Source organism: Oncorhynchus keta, chromosome 7 (genome assembly GCF_023373465.1).
Source record: "Oncorhynchus keta strain PuntledgeMale-10-30-2019 chromosome 7, Oket_V2, whole genome shotgun sequence".
Classification (NCBI taxonomy): domain Eukaryota; kingdom Metazoa; phylum Chordata; class Actinopteri; order Salmoniformes; family Salmonidae; genus Oncorhynchus; species Oncorhynchus keta.
Genome location: NC_068427.1, coordinates 36,939,881 through 36,956,713, shown reverse-complemented (window position 1 = coordinate 36,956,713; position 16,833 = coordinate 36,939,881). Strand labels below are relative to the sequence as shown.

Genomic DNA, 16,833 nt, shown 5'->3' with positions numbered 1-16,833 from the left:
GTCCTAGTGTCATATTGTCCTAGTAAAATTGTCCTAGTGTCATATTGTCCTAGTGCCATATTGTCCTAGTGTCATATTGTCCTAGTGTCATATTGTCCTAGTGCCATATTGTCCTAGTATGATTGTTCTAGTGTCATATTGTCCTAGTGTCATATTGTCCTAGTGTCATATTGACCTAGTGTCATATTGTCCTAGTATAATTGTCCTAATGTCATATTGTCCTAGTATAATTGTCCTAGTGTCATATTGTCCTAGTGTCATATTGTCCTAGTGTCATATTGACCTAGTGTCATATTGTCCTAGTATAATTGTCCTAATGTCATATTGTCCTAGTATAATTGTCCTAGTGTCATATTGTCCTAGTGTCATATTGTCCTAGTATAATTGTCCTAGTATAATTGTCCTAATGTCATATTGTCCTCGTATAATTGTCCTCGTATAATTGTCCTAGTATAATTGTTCTAGTGTCATATTGTCCTAGTATAATTGCTCTAGTGTCATATTGTCCTAGTATAATTGTCCTAGTGTCATATTGTCCTAGTGTCATATTGTCCTAGTATAATTGTTCTAGTGTCATATTGTCCTAGTATAATTGTCCTAGTGTCATATTGTCCTAGTGTCATACATTTACATTTAAGTCATTTAGCAGACGCTCTTATCCAGAGCGACTTACAAATTGGTGCATTCACCTTATGACATCCAGTGGAACAGCCACTTTACAATAGTGCATCTAAATCTTTTAAGGAGGGGGGTGAGAAGGATTACTTTATCCTATCCTAGGTATTCCTTAAAGAGGTGGGGTTTCAGGTGTCTCCGGAAGGTGGTGATTGACTCCGCTGTCCTGGCGTCGTGAGGAGTTTGTTCCACCATTGGGGGCCAGAGCAGCGAACAGTTTTGACTGGGCTGAGCGGGAACTGTACTTCCTCAGTGGTAGGGAGGCGAGCAGGCCAGAGGTGGATGAACGCAGTGCCCTTGTTTGGGTGTAGGGCCTGATCAGAGCCTGGAGGTACTGAGGTGCCGTTCCCCTCACAGCTCCGTAGGCAAGCACCATGGTCTTGTAGCGGATGCGAGCTTCAACTGAAGCCAGTGGAGAGAGCGGAGGAGCGGGGTGACGTGAGAGAACTTGGGAAGGTTGAACACCAGACGGGCTGCGGCGTTCTGGATGAGTTGTAGGGGTTTAATGGCACAGGCAGGGAGCCCAGCCAACAGCGAGTTGCAGTAATCCAGACGGGAGATGACAAGTGCCTGGATTAGGACCTGCGCCGCTTCCTGTGTGAGGCAGGGTCGTACTCTGCGGATGTTGTAGAGCATGAACCTACAGGAACGGGCCACCGCCTTGATGTTAGTTGAGAACGACAGGGTGTTGTCCAGGATCACACCAAGGTTCTTAGCGCTCTGGGAGGAGGACACAATGGAGTTGTCAACCGTGATGGCGAGATCATGGAACGGGCAGTCCTTCCCCGGGAGGAAGAGGAGCTCCGTCTTGCCGAGGTTCAGCTTGAGGTGGTGATCCGTCATCCACACTGATATGTCTGCCAGACATGCAGAGATGCGATTCGCCACCTGGTCATCAGAAGGGGGAAAGGAGAAGATTAATTGTGTGTCGTCTGCATAGCAATGATAGGAGAGACCATGTGAGGTTATGACAGAGCCAAGTGACTTGGTGTATAGCGAGAATAGGAGAGGGCCTAGAACAGAGCCCTGGGGGACACCAGTGGTGAGAGCGCGTGGTGAGGAGACAGATTCTCGCCACGCCACCTGGTAGGAGCGACCTGTCAGGTAGGACGCAATCCAAGCGTGGGCCGCGCCGGAGATGCCCAACTCGGAGAGGGTGGGGAGGATTTTTTTTTTTTTTTTTTTTTTTTTCTAATGTCATATTGTCCTAATGTCATATTGTCCTAGTGTCATATTGTCCTAGTATAATTGTCCTAGTGTCATATTGTCCTAGTATAATTGTCCTAGTGTCATATTGTCCTAATGTCATATTGTCCTAGTGTCATATTGTCCTAGTATAATTGTCCTAGTGTCATATTGTCCTGATGTCATTTTGTCCTTGTGTCATATTGTCCTAGTATAATTGTCCTAGTGTCATATTATCCTAGTATAATTGTCCTAGTGTCATATTGTCCTAGTATAATTGTCCTAGTGTCATATTGTCCTAATGTCATATTGTCCTAGTGTCATATTGTCCTAGTATAATTGTCCTAATGTCATATTGTCCTAGTATAATTGTCCTAGTGTCATATTGTCCTAGTGTCATATTGTCCTAGTATAATTGTCCTAGTATAATTGTCCTAATGTCATATTGTCCTCGTATAATTGTCCTCGTATAATTGTCCTAGTATAATTGTTCTAGTGTCATATTGTCCTAGTATAATTGCTCTAGTGTCATATTGTCCTAGTATAATTGTCCTAGTGTCATATTGTCCTAGTGTCATATTGTCCTAGTATAATTGTTCTAGTGTCATATTGTCCTAGTATAATTGTCCTAGTGTCATATTGTCCTAGTGTCATACATTTACATTTACATTTAAGTCATTTAGCAGACGCTCTTATCCAGAGCGACTTACAAATTGGTGCATTCACCTTATGACATCCAGTGGAACAGCCACTTTACAATAGTGCATCTAAATCTTTTAAGGAGGGGGTGAGAAGGATTACTTTATCCTATCCTAGGTATTCCTTAAAGAGGTGGGGTTTCAGGTGTCTCCGGAAGGTGGTGATTGACTCCGCTGTCCTGGCGTCGTGAGGGAGTTTGTTCCACCATTGGGGGCCAGAGCAGCGAACAGTTTTGACTGGGCTGAGCGGGAACTGTACTTCCTCAGTGGTAGGGAGGCGAGCAGGCCAGAGGTGGATGAACGCAGTGCCCTTGTTTGGGTGTAGGGCCTGATCAGAGCCTGGAGGTACTGAGGTGCCGTTCCCCTCACAGCTCCGTAGGCAAGCACCATGGTCTTGTAGCGGATGCGAGCTTCAACTGAAGGCAGTGGAGAGAGCGGAGGAGCGGGGTGACGTGAGAGAACTTGGGAAGGTTGAACACCAGACGGGCTGCGGCGTTCTGGATGAGTTGTAGGGGTTTAATGGCACAGGCAGGGAGCCCAGCCAACAGCGAGTTGCAGTAATCCAGACGGGAGATGACAAGTGCCTGGATTAGGACCTGCGCCGCTTCCTGTGTGAGGCAGGGTCGTACTCTGCGGATGTTGTAGAGCATGAACCTACAGGAACGGGCCACCGCCTTGATGTTAGTTGAGAACGACAGGGTGTTGTCCAGGATCACACCAAGGTTCTTAGCGCTCTGGGAGGAGGACACAATGGAGTTGTCAACCGTGATGGCGAGATCATGGAACGGGCAGTCCTTCCCGGGAGGAAGAGGAGCTCCGTCTTGCCGAGGTTCAGCTTGAGGTGGTGATCCGTCATCCACACTGATATGTCTGCCAGACATGCAGAGATGCGATTCGCCACCTGGTCATCAGAAGGGGGAAAGGAGAAGATTAATTGTGTGTCGTCTGCATAGCAATGATAGGAGAGACCATGTGAGGTTATGACAGAGCCAAGTGACTTGGTGTATAGCGAGAATAGGAGAGGGCCTAGAACAGAGCCCTGGGGGACACCAGTGGTGAGAGCGCGTGGTGAGGAGACAGATTCTCGCCACGCCACCTGGTAGGAGCGACCTGTCAGGTAGGACGCAATCCAAGCGTGGGCTCGCGCCGGAGATGCCCAACTCGGAGAGGGTGGGGAGGATTTTTTTTTTTTTTTTTTTTTTTTTCTAATGTCATATTGTCCTAATGTCATATTGTCCTAGTGTCATATTGTCCTAGTATAATTGTCCTAGTGTCATATTGTCCTAGTATAATTGTCCTAGTGTCATATTGTCCTAATGTCATATTGTCCTAGTGTCATATTGTCCTAGTATAATTGTCCTAGTGTCATATTGTCCTAATGTCATTTTGTCCTTGTGTCATATTGTCCTAGTATAATTGTCCTAGTCTCATATTGACCTAGTATAATTGTCCTAGTGTCATATTGTCCTCGTATAATTGTCCTAGTGTCATATTGTCCTAGTGTCATATTGTCCTAGTGTCATATTGCCCGAGTATAATTGTCCTAGTGTCATATTGTCCGAGTATAATTGTCCTAGTGTCATATTGTCCTAGTATAATTGTCCTAGTGTCATATTGTCCTAATGTCATATTGTCCTAGTGTCATATTGTCCTAGTATAATTGTCCTAGTGTCATATTGACCTAGTATAATTGTCCTAGTGTCATATTGTCCTAGTATAATTGTCCTAATGTCATATTGTCCTAGTATAATTGTTCTAGTGTCATATTGTCCTAGTATAATTGTCCTAGTGTCATATTGTCCTAGTATAATTGTCCTAGTGTCATATTGTCCTAGTATAATTGTCCTAGTGTCATATTGACCTAGTATAATTGTCCTAGTGTCATATTGTCCTAGTATAATTGTCCTAATGTCATATTGTCCTAGTATAATTGTCCTAGTGTCATATTGACCTAATATAATTGTCCTAGTGTCATATTGTCCTCGTATAATTGTCCTAGTGTCATATTGTCCTAGTATAATTGTCCTAGTGTCATATTGACCTAGTATAATTGTCCTAGTGTCATATTGTCCTAGTGTCATATTGTCCTAGTATAATTGTCCTAGTATCATATTGTCCTAGTATAATTGTCCTAATGTCATATTGTCCTAGTATAATTGTCCTAGTGTCATATTGACCTAGTATAATTGTCCTAGTGTCATATTGTCCTAGTGTCATATTGTCCTAGTATAATTGTCCTAGTGTCATATTGTCCTAGTATAATTGTCCTAATGTCATATTGACCTAGTATAATTGACCTAGTATAATTGTCCTAGTGTCATATTGTCCTAATGTCATATTGACCTAGTATAATTGTCCTAGTGTCATATTGTCCTAATGTCATATTGACCTAGTATAATTGTCCTAGTGTCATATTGTCCTAATGTCATATTGACCTAGTATAATTGTCCTAATGTCATATTGTCCTAATGTCATATTGTCCTAATGTCATATTGTCCTAATGTCATATTGTCCTAATGTCATATTGACCTAGTATAATTGTCCTAGTTTCATATTGTCCTAATGTCATATTGACCTAGTATAATTGTCCTAATGTCATATTGTCCTAGTATAATTGTCCTAGTATAATTGTCCTAATGTCATATTGACCTAGTATAATTGTCCTAATGTCATATTGTCCTAGTATAATTGTCCTAGTATAATTGTCCTAGTATAATTGTCCTGGTATAATTGTCCTAATGTCATATTGACCTAGTATAATTGTCCTAGTGTCATATTGTCCTAATGTCATATTGACCTAGTATAATTGTCCTAATGTCATATTGACCTAGTATAATTGTCCTAGTGTCATATTGTCCTAGTATAATTGTCCTAATGTCATATTGTCCTAGTATAATTGTCCTAGTATAATTGTCCTAATGTCATATTGACCTAGTATAATTGTCCTAATGTCATATTGTCCTAGTATAATTGTCCTAGTATAATTGTCCTAATGTCATATTGTCCTAGTATAATTGTCCTAGTGTCATATTGTCCTAGTGTCATATTGACCTAGTATAATTGTCCTAATGTCATATTGTCCTAGTATAATTGTCCTAATGTCATATTGTCCTAGTATAATTGTCTTAGTATAATTGTCCTAGTATAATTGTCCTAATGTCATATTGTCCTAGTATAATTGTCCTAATGTCATATTGTCCTAGTATAATTGTCCTAATGTCATATTGTCCTAGTATAATTGTCCTAGTGTCATATTGTCCTAGTAGAATTGTTCTAGTGTCATATTGTCCTAGTGTCATATTGTCCTAGTGTCATATTGTCCTAGTATAATTGTCCTAGTGTCATATTGTCCTAGTGTCATATTGTCCTAGTGTCATATTGACCTAGTGTCATATTGTCCTAGTGTCATATTGTCCTAGTATAATTGTCCTAGTGTCATATTGTCCTAGTGTCATATTGTCCTAGTGTCATATTGTCCTAGTGTCATATTGTCCTAGTGTCATATTGTCCTAGTATAATTGTCCTAGTGTCATATTGTCCTAGTGTCATATTGTCCTAGTGTCATATTGTCCTAGTGTCATATTGCCCTAGTGTCATATTGTCCTAGTGTCATATTGTCCTAGTGTCATATTGTCCTAGTGTCATATTGTCCTAGTGTCATATTGTCCTAGTATAATTGTCCTAGTGTCATATTGACCTAGTGTCATATTGTCCTAGTGTCATATTGTCCTAGTATAATTGTTCTAGTTGTCATATTGTCCTAGTGTCATATTGTCCTAGTGTCATATTGTCCTAGTGTCATATTGTCCTAGTATCATATTGTCCTTGTATAATTGTCCTAGTATAATTGTCCTAGTGTCATATTGTCCTAGTGTCATATTGTCCTAGTGTCATATTGTCCTAGTGTCATATTGTCCTAGTGTCATATTGTCCTAGTATAATTGTCCTAGTGTCATATTGTCCTAGTGTCATATTGTCCTAGTGTCATATTGACCTAGTGTCATATTGTCCTAGTGTCATATTGTCCTAGTATAATTGTCCTAGTGTCATATTGTCCTAGTGTCATATTGTCCTAGTGTCATATTGTCCTAGTGTCATATTGTCCTAGTATAATTGTCCTAGTGTCATATTGTCCTAGTGTCATATTGTCCTAGTGTCATATTGTCCTAGTGTCATATTGCCCTAGTGTCATATTGTCCTAGTGTCATATTGTCCTAGTGTCATATTGTCCTAGTGTCATATTGTCCTAGTATAATTGTTCTAGTGTCATATTGTCCTAGTGTCATATTGTCCTAGTGTCATATTGTCCTAGTGTCATATTGTCCTAGTATAATTGTCCTAGTGTCATATTGTCCTAGTGTCATATTGTCCTAGTGTCATATTGTCCTAGTGTCATATTGTCCTAGTGTCATATTGTCCTAGTATAATTGTTCTAGTGTCATATTGTCCTAGTGTCATATTGTCCTAGTGTCATATTGTCCTAGTGTCATATTGTCCTAGTATAATTGTCCTAGTGTCATATTGTCCTAGTGTCATATTGTCCTAGTATAATTGTTCTAGTGTCATATTGTCCTAGTGTCATATTGTCCTAGTGTCATATTGTCCTAGTATAATTGTTCTAGTTGTCATATTGTCCTAGTGTCATATTGTCCTAGTGTCATATTGTCCTAGTGTCATATTGTCCTAGTATATATTGTTCTAGTGTCATATTGTCCTAGTGTCATATTGTCCTAGTGTCATATTGTCCTAGTATAATTGTTCTAGTGTCATATTGTCCTAGTGTCATATTGTCCTAGTGTCATATTGTCCTAGTATAATTGTTCTAGTGTCATATTGTCCTAGTGTCATATTGTCCTAGTGTCATATTGTCCTAGTATAATTGTTCTAGTGTCATATTGTCCTAGTGTCATATTGTCCTAGTGTCATATTGTCCTAGTATAATTGTTCTAGTTGTCATATTGTCCTAGTGTCATATTGTCCTAGTGTCATATTGTATTAGTGTCATATTGTCCTAGTGTCATATTGACCTAGTGTCATATTGTATTAGTGTCATATTGTCCTAGTATAATTGTTCTAGTTGTCATATTGTCCTAGTGTCATATTTTCCTAGTGTCATATTGTCCTAGTGTCCTATTGTCCTAGTATCATATTGTCCTTGTATAATTGTCCTAGTATAATTGACCTAGTGTCATATTGTCCTAGTGTCATATTGTCCTAGTGTCATATTGTCCTAGTATAATTGTCCTAGTGTCATATTGTCCTAGTGTCATATTGTCCTAGTGTCATATTGTCCTAGTGTCATATTGCCCTAGTGTCATATTGTCCTAGTGTCATATTGTCCTAGTGTCATATTGTCCTAGTGTCATATTGTCCTAGTATAATTGTTCTAGTGTCATATTGTCCTAGTGTCATATTGTCCTAGTGTCATATTGTCCTAGTGTCATATTGTCCTAGTATAATTGTCCTAGTGTCATATTGACCTAGTGTCATATTGTCCTAGTGTCATATTGTCCTAGTATAATTGTTCTAGTGTCATATTGTCCTAGTGTCATATTGTCCTCGTGTCATATTGTCCTAGTGTCATATTGTCCTAGTATCATATTGTCCTTGTATAATTGTCCTAGTATAATTGTCCTAATGTCATATTGTCCTAGTATAATTGTCCTAGTGTCATATTGTCCTAATGTCATATTGTCCTAGTATAATTGTCCTAGTATAATTGTCCTCGTGTCATATTGTCCTAGTATAATTGTTCTAGTGTCATATTGTCCTAATATAATTGTCCTGGTGTCATATTGTCCTTGTATAATTGTCCTAGTGTCATATTGTCCTAATGTCATATTGTCCTAGTGTCATATTGTTCTAGTATAATTGTCCTAGTATAATTGTCCTGGTGTCATATTGTCCTAATGTCATATTGTCCTAGTATAATTATCCTAGTGTCATATTGTCCTAGTATAATTGTCCTAGTGTCATATTGTCCTAGTATAATTGTTCTAGTGTCATATTGTCCTAGTATAATTGTCCTAGTGTCATATTGTCCTAGTATAATTGTCCTAGTGTCATATTGTCCTAATATTTGTCATATTTTCTTTGATGGTTGATTGTCACATGGCTAAAACATCTCACAGAAGCTCAACCATGGAGCTAAAATCAAAATGTAATCTAAAAGAATGCTAATCTCATTCATGACATGTACTGTATGTACTGTGTGTACTGTATGTACTCTGTGTACTGTATGTACTGTGTGTACTGTATGTACTATGTGTACTGTATGTACTGTGTGTACTGTATATACTGAAGGTACAGTATGTACTGTATGAGCTGTATGTACAGTTTGCCCTGTATGTGCTGTATATACTGAAGGTACAGTGTGTACTGTATGTACTTTATGTACTGTATGTAATGGATTTGTCATTTCCAGGATTATCTCAACTGCCCTCAGCGTTTGTCCTTCAAATTCAATTCCTGAAATGTTTTGGTACAGCTAACGTATAGATGCACTGTGACATTGTGTGTGTCTGTGTGTGTCTGTGACTGTGTGTGTGTGTGTGCACATGCTTTTGTGCGTAAGCGTGTGTGTGTGTGTTTGCAGACAGTGCTCTATCTCCCAGCTCATTCCCCTGTGTGTCTCATCTCTGTCCTTTAGGGCCAGTTTCCCGGAGCCTCTCTCTGAATTATGGTGGCTCATACTGCAGCCATGCCGGACGTGAAGGCCACTCCACCATGTGACTACCCCTCAGCGGGCTGCTCCCCCGGCCAAGGCCACGGCCTCGCGGGCTACACCTGCACCACTGGTCTCACCATGGATCTGGAGCCCTGCCTCAGCCTCAATGACTTCCCCCTGCCCCAACCCCTCTCTGGCTTCAGAGGCCACAGCGTACCCCCCTACCCGCCCTTCCCTGGCCAGTGCCCCTTCATACCACGGTCTAACAGCAGTGCATTACTCACTAACCTGGGGCTCCGGTACTGCTCCACCAACAGTGTGCAGCACCCACCCAGGGGTCCTGACTCTGGGCTGGAGTTAGGGTCAGGGTCAGGCCTGGGGCTGGACCCAGGGCCCTGTTGGAACATGAACAAAGGCTGTGGAACTAGACTCTACCGCAGCATGGAGAACTTGAACTGGAGTAATTCTGTGTCTGAACCAGGCCTCTACTGTTCCCCTTATTGTGCCCCCTACAGAGGCAGTGTGGACAGTGGGTTCATCTTCCGCTGCACTGCCACCAGCCACTGGTACGATGGGCCCTCGGAGGGGACAGGGCCCCAGGGCTACGGTCCTGAGAGCCTGCCGTTCTACCCCCACCCCCACCCCCGCCTGGGGAGGGGTCTGGGAGGGTTGGGGAGGAAGGAGCTGCCCCTCTTCCCCCAGTGGCTGTTCCCCGGCACAGATGATTGGGGGGTGAACACTACCACCAATGGCAGGAAAGGGCTAAGGGAGAAGCTCCGCCTCCAAAGCGCCAGATCGGCAGCAGAACCCCTGAAGCCTCTTCGACCTCAGGTAACCCCAGGCAGTACCACTCCCATCCTGAGTGGGTGCTCAGAGAGGGACTCATCCCCCCACCAGAGGTACGTTGGGAGACCTCTGTATGTCCGGCACCTCACCAGCCCTGAGGAAATCAAGCAGGAGGTTCTGAGACGCCTTCAGCTCCGCCGGCAGAACAGCACCCCAAACCTGGCCCTCCATGCCTCCCTGGAGACCCCTCAAACCCCAGACATGGCCATGTCCTTCACCACCGAGTCCATCTCTGTCACTGGAAGTAGTGCTGAGCTCATAGCCGAGCGTAAGAGGCCCCCTATGGGCCGCCTGCACATCCCTACCTTCAAGGAGTTTAAGAGGATGAGACAGAGAGAGGGAGAGAGTGGACAGACAGAGAGCAGGAGTAATGCTACTACAGTAATAACTATAGACCAACCGCCAGAGACTGGTACAGGCAGCCAGAGCCCAGGGACAGGCAGCCAGAGCCCAGGGACAGGCAGCCAGAGCCCAGGGACAGGCAGCCAGAGCCCAAGGACAGGCAGCCAGAGCCCAGGGACAGGCAGCCAGAGCCCAAGGACAGGCATAGACTGTAAGACTCAGACAGCCCCATTGGGACGGCGAGACTCTCAGTCCTCTCAGGAGGAGGAGAGGGAGAGCGAAGAGAGGAGAGGCAGTGAAGAGAGGGAGGAGAGGGGGAGCGGGGAGAGGAGAGGCAGTGGAGAGAGAAAGGAGAGGGGGAGCGAGGAGAGGAGGGGCAGCGAAGAAAGGGAGGAGAGGGGGAGCGGGGAGAGGAGAGGCAGTGGAGAGAGGGAGGAGAGGGGGAGCGAGGAGAGGAGGGGCAGTGAAGAAAGGGAGGAGAGGGGGAGCGGGGAGAGGAGAGGCAGTGGAGAGAGGGAGGAGAGGGGGAGCGAGGAGAGGAGAGGCAGTGGAGAGAGGGAGGAGAGGGGGAGCGAGGAGAGGAGAGGTAGCGGAGAGAGGGAGGAGAGGGGGAGCGGGGAGAGGAGAGGTAGCGGAGAGAGGGAGGAGAGGGGGAGCGAGGAGAGGAGAGGCAGTGGAGAGACTCCCACAGCCAGCACTTTGCACTCATCCTCTCCCATCTTCACTGGCCCTACTCCCCAGCTAAAAGCCAGCATTCAGACTACAGTCTCTAACAAAGCTATATGCACAGGCCCTACTCCCCGCTCTCCCCTCCAGCCCTCCAGTAAGACCCAGGGGAAGGGGACCATGTATCATACCCAGGCCCAGGACAGAAAGCCTAATGTGGGGCTCAGTGTGCCTTGGGCCTCCCAGGTCCCCTTCCCTCCTCCTCACAAGGAGAATGCAGAGGGCCCCTCCAGCTGCTGCCCAGCCCTGCTCTTGGACAGGACTGACCTCTCCAGCTATGGAGCCAAGATCTACAAGATGAAGGATGGGTTCATCGGCTCCGCCCTGGACCTCATCAAGAAGAGGTTAGTGAGCAGGTGAAGGTAAAGGTGAAGCTGAAAATGAAGGGCCTGGGGGGAGACCCATCATTCATTGGATCATCAATGGGATTCAGTCATTACAGTAATTAAGCTTTTATCTAACTGAATTTGCCTTATTGCTTTGTGGAAGCTACTGTATGTGCTTACTAAGATGAAAGCCAAAGCTAATTGAATTTCAATTGGACCGTAGCCATGTAAAGAGATCATTAACAAGAAAAGAAAACTAGAATGTTAAACACTAAATCTACCAGTTAATTTACTGCTAGTTTTCATTTAAGATGGATGCACATGCTTTTGCCAAAAAGCTTGCCTTGTAGCCCGCTTCTGCTCTTTGATGGTAAAATTGGATCCAATGGCGTGCGCTGTAGTGGTTCTTCAACGGTGACATTTGTGTTAGTGTTGTTATTGATTTATCACAGCTTATTATGAACAGATTTTACAGTTAACAGGATTGGCTACCAGAGGAGACCGTTGTGGCTGTGCCAGGGTCTCCCGTCTCCAGTCTGACACATCATCTCCATAGCAGACCCAACTGGGTTCAAATAGGAATTGTAATCTTTCACATACTTTGAGTGTTTGTCTTGAGCCTGCCTGGAATGCCAGATGGATAGGTTGTGCACTTTTGAGACTATTCATTGGTTCCATTGCGCCAGGGAAGTTCCAACAAGGATGGATAAAGTACTTGAAAGATTTCAAATACATTTTTAACCCAGGCCTGCTCCAAAGGCTCACAGTCACAGGACAGCTGGTTGGCACTTCAGGTTGGCACTGCCACCCTCCTCCTCCCCCTCTCACTGTGGCAGCTGGTTTAGGCATACTGTTTGCTAAACAGATGAAGCCTCCAGTCTGGTGTGGTTCGGCAAATCAAGGAGAGATGTAGAGCCTGATTTGGCATCGTTCATAGTCTGACAATGTAGCATTCACACGTGCTGCCTCAAGGCCTTCCCACACTGTACATCAGATTCACTCTTTTACTATTATTACGTGTCACACTGTGCGATGTTATCAAATTAAAATCTTGATATCAACCTGGCCAGATTGTACGATTTGCTTCAGTTCTGTTGTCACATTCTGCGATTGGCTTGTGAGGCTCTGTCAGCCAACGTATGCTCCGTTGATTTACATACTGACTAGACCAGGCGTCCGCGTGCTCCATTGTACACATGTTGATTTTGTCTATCCACACCAGACGTGATCAGGACACGCAGGTTGAAATATCAAAATGAACTCTGAACCAACTATATTAATATGGGGACAGGTCGAAACACATGAAACATTCATGGCAGTTTAGATATCTAGCTTGCTGTTGCTACCTCATTTGTCCTGGGATATAAACATTGGGTTGTTATTTTACCTGAAATGCACAAGGTCCTCTACTCCAACTTTAAGGTGCCTTACCACCACCAACTGGACAGGAGTGTGGACCTCAGTTCATCTTTCAATCACCCACTTGGGTATATGGTCCTAAAAACCAATGAGGAGATAGGAGAGGCGGGACTTGCAGCGCGTCAAGTGTCAAAAATAGAACCACGTTCTATTTTAGTGCCTAGCTACGCTCGTTGACGCACGCCAGCAGTTTGGATGAAATGATTGAATAACATGTATGTGTACATTCATTTTGCAGCGCGAGCAGTGTGGTCAGCATGTTAGGTTACGTCAACTGCAGCGGTGTATTTGATCTGCGCATGTGCCAGCACTAGCAGCGCAATCCTTCCTCTGTGCTTATGTACGAGTGAAGTGAGTTCGGAAAAACTGAACGTTTGCATCTTATAAATAAGTTTCATTAACAAACTGTATATGTCCGAAATCAGAATCAAATAGGCTTCCAAACCTGCTTGTTGTGGTAGAACGTTTATTTGGATTTGCGATTTTGGGCATTTATCAAAATCCCCAAAAGTTGCCGGATTTCAGATGTGTAAACAATATTATTTCGGAAATCGTTCTTCTTGCCAAGCATGTAAACCCTTAAATCAAACTATTATATTAATCTGACTATTCACATTATTCATATTATTGTATGCATACCCAGAGCTAGCTGTGTTCTTATTGGTCAGTCACCAGGATCAGCTCGTGACACCAGACACAGTACATGATTAAAGCTCATTTCTGACACTGCCAGAACTTTCTCAGAGCCTACGACCGCACATACTGGTACGTAATCAGCAGACCTAGAGCCTGTCACATAGAACGAGCCAAGATATAAGAAAATCGTTTTTGCCCACGACGTGGACATTTTGTCTGGGATGGCTAAAATGGTACAGTCTATGTGGGCCTTTAGACACAGTGAAGATTTTCTCTGAGACATGTCTGTAGTAGTCTCTTATGGTGTATAACAGGCTCAGGACAAGGTGTAGTATACTAGAGAAGAGTTATAGGATTGTAAGTTTCAGTGGTGACCATGAGAGGAATGGATAGCCTTGTATTCTTCATTTTCTGTGTCATAAATGGCTCCCTCCCTGACAGTCAGTCAGGCTGCTCCACTGTGCCTCCTTCTGTCACCCATAGATATCACTGAATCTGTCACCTCTCACCCATAGATATCACTGTATCTGTCACCTCTCACCCATAGATATCACTGTATCTGTCACCTCTCACCCATAGATATCACTGTATCTGTCACCTCTCACCCATAGATATCACTGTATCTGTCACCTCTCACCCATAGATATCACTCTATCTGTCACCTCTCACCCATATATATCACTGTATCTGTCACCTCTCACCCATATATATCACTGTGTCTGTCACCTCTCACCCATAGATATCACTGTATCTGTCACCTCTCACCCATAGATATCACTGTGTCTGTCACCTCTCACCCATATATATCACTGTATCTGTCACCTCTCACCCATAGATATCACTGTATCTGTCACCTCTCACCCATATATATCACTGTGTCTGTCACCTCTCACCCATATATATCACTGTGTCTGTCACCTCTCACCCATAGATATCACTGTATCTGTCACCTCTCACCCATATATATCACTGTGTCTGTCACCTCTCACCCATATATATCACTGTGTCTGTCACCTCTCACCCATAGATATCACTGTGTCTGTCACCTCTCACCCATATATATCACTGTGTCTGTCACCTCTCACCCATAGATATCCCTGTATCTGTCACCTCTCACCCATATATATCACTGTATCTGTCACCTCTCACCCATATATATCACTGTGTCTGTCACCTCTCACCCATAGATATCACTGTATCTGTCACCTCTCACCCATATATATCACTGTATCTGTCACCTCTCACCCATATATATCACTGTTTCTGTCACCTCTGTCTGCAGAGTCAGACAGTGCTAGGGGTTATGATGGATCAAACAAGACTGTAGACTGAGCTGCATGATAGCACAGACGATATACTGCAGGTGGTAGTTTCGCCAGACAGGAAAACTGTGTGACACACTTTCAAAAATGAAACTCCTCACACGTCGGACATGGGACCTGAGGACAGAGGACAGGTGCCAGGGGACAGAGGACATGAGAGGGGACAGAAGACAGGGAACAGAGGACAGGGAACAAGGGACAGGGAACGGGGGACAGAGTACAGGGGACAGAGGACAGGAGAGGGGACAGAAGACAGGGAACAGAGGACAGGGAATGAAGGACAGGGAACGAAGGACAGGGAACGGGGGACAAAGTACAGGGGACAGAGGACAGGGAACGGGGGACAGGAAACGGGGACAGAGTACAGAGGACAGGGAACGGGGACAGAGTACAGGGACAGAGGACAGGAGAGGGGACAGAAGACAGGGAACAGAGGACAGGGAATGAAGGACAGGGAACGAAGGACAGGGAACGGGGGACAAAGTACAGGGGACAGAGGACAGGAACAGAGGACAGGAAACGGGGACAGAGTACAGAGGACAGGGAACGGGGGACAGAGTACAGGGGACAGAGGACAGGGAATGGGGGACAGAGTACAGAGGACAGGGAACGGGGGACAGAGTACAGAGGACAGGAACGGGGGACAGAGTACAGAGGACAGGGAACGGGGGACAGAGTACAGAGGACAGGGAACGGGGGACAGAGTACAGAGGACAGGGAACGGGGACAGAGTACAGGGGACAGAGGACAGGGAACGGGGGACAGAGTACAGGGGACAGAGGACAGGGAACGGGGGACAGAGTACAGGGGACAGAGGACAGGGAACGGGGGACAGAGTACAGGGGACAGGGAACGGGGGACAGAGTACAGGGGACAGAGGACAGGGAACAGGGGACAGAGGACAGGGAACAGGGGCCAGAGTACAGGGGACAGAGGACAGGGAACGGGGGACAGAGTACAGGGGACAGAGGACAGAGGACAGGGAGGGGGACAGAGTACAGGGACAGGGAACGGGGGACAGAGACAGAGGACAGGGAACGGGGGAGTACAGGGGACAGAGGACAGGGAACGGGGGACAGAGTACAGGGGACAGAGGACAGGGAACGGGGGACAGAGTACAGGGGACAGAGGACAGGGAACGGGGGACAGAGTACAGAGGACAGGGAATGGGGGACAGAGTACAGAGGACAGGGAACGGGGGACAGAGTACAGGGGACAGAGGACAGGGAACGGGGGACAGAGTACAGAGGACAGGGAACGGGGGACAGAGTACAGGGGACAGAGGACAGGGAACGGAGGACAGGGAACGGGGGACAGAGTACAGGGGACAGAGGACAGGGAACGGGGGACAGAGTACAGGGGACAGAGGACAGGGAACGGGGGACAAAGTACAGGGGACAGAGGACAGGGAACGGGGGACAGAGTACAGAGGACAGGGAACGGGGGACAGAGTACAGAGGACAGGGGACAGAGTACAGGGGACAGAGGACAGGGAACGGGGGACAGAGTACAGGGGACAGAGGACAGGGAATGGGGGACAGAGTACAGAGGACAGAGGACAGGGAAGGACAGAGTACAGGGGACAGGGAACGGGGGACAGAGTACAGGGGACAGAGGACAGGGAACGGGGACAGAGTACAGGGGACAGAGGACAGAGAACGGGGACAGAGTACAGGGGACAGAGGACAGGGAACGGGGGACAGAGTACAGAGGACAGAGGACAGGGAACGGGGGACAGAGTACAGAGGACAGGGAACGGGGGACAGAGGACAGGGAACGGGGGCAGAGTACAGGGGACAGAGGACAGGGAACGGGGGACAGAGTACAGAGGACAGGGAACGGGGGACAGAGTACAGGGGACAGGGAACGGGGGACAGAGTACAGGGGACAGAGGACAGGGAACGGGGGACAGAGTACAGGGGACAGAGGACAGGGAACGGGGGACAGGGGACAGAGGACAGGGAACAGGAGACAGAGTACAGGGGACAGAG

The 16,833-nt window shown here is 45.6% G+C and overlaps 1 protein-coding gene across 1 annotated transcript in view; it reads left to right on the top strand.

Moving 5' to 3' along the window:
- Nucleotides 1-16,833, top strand: part of LOC118385853 (rho guanine nucleotide exchange factor 17-like) — a 72,864-nt gene that overhangs the window by 35,293 nt on the left and 20,738 nt on the right. The window contains exons 3-4 of the mRNA XM_052521801.1: nt 9,208-10,713; nt 10,969-11,483. Coding sequence (XP_052377761.1) covers nt 9,238-10,713; nt 10,969-11,483 — 1,991 coding nt within the window. The 5' untranslated portion in view covers nt 9,208-9,237. The remainder of the gene's footprint in view (nt 1-9,207; nt 10,714-10,968; nt 11,484-16,833) is intronic.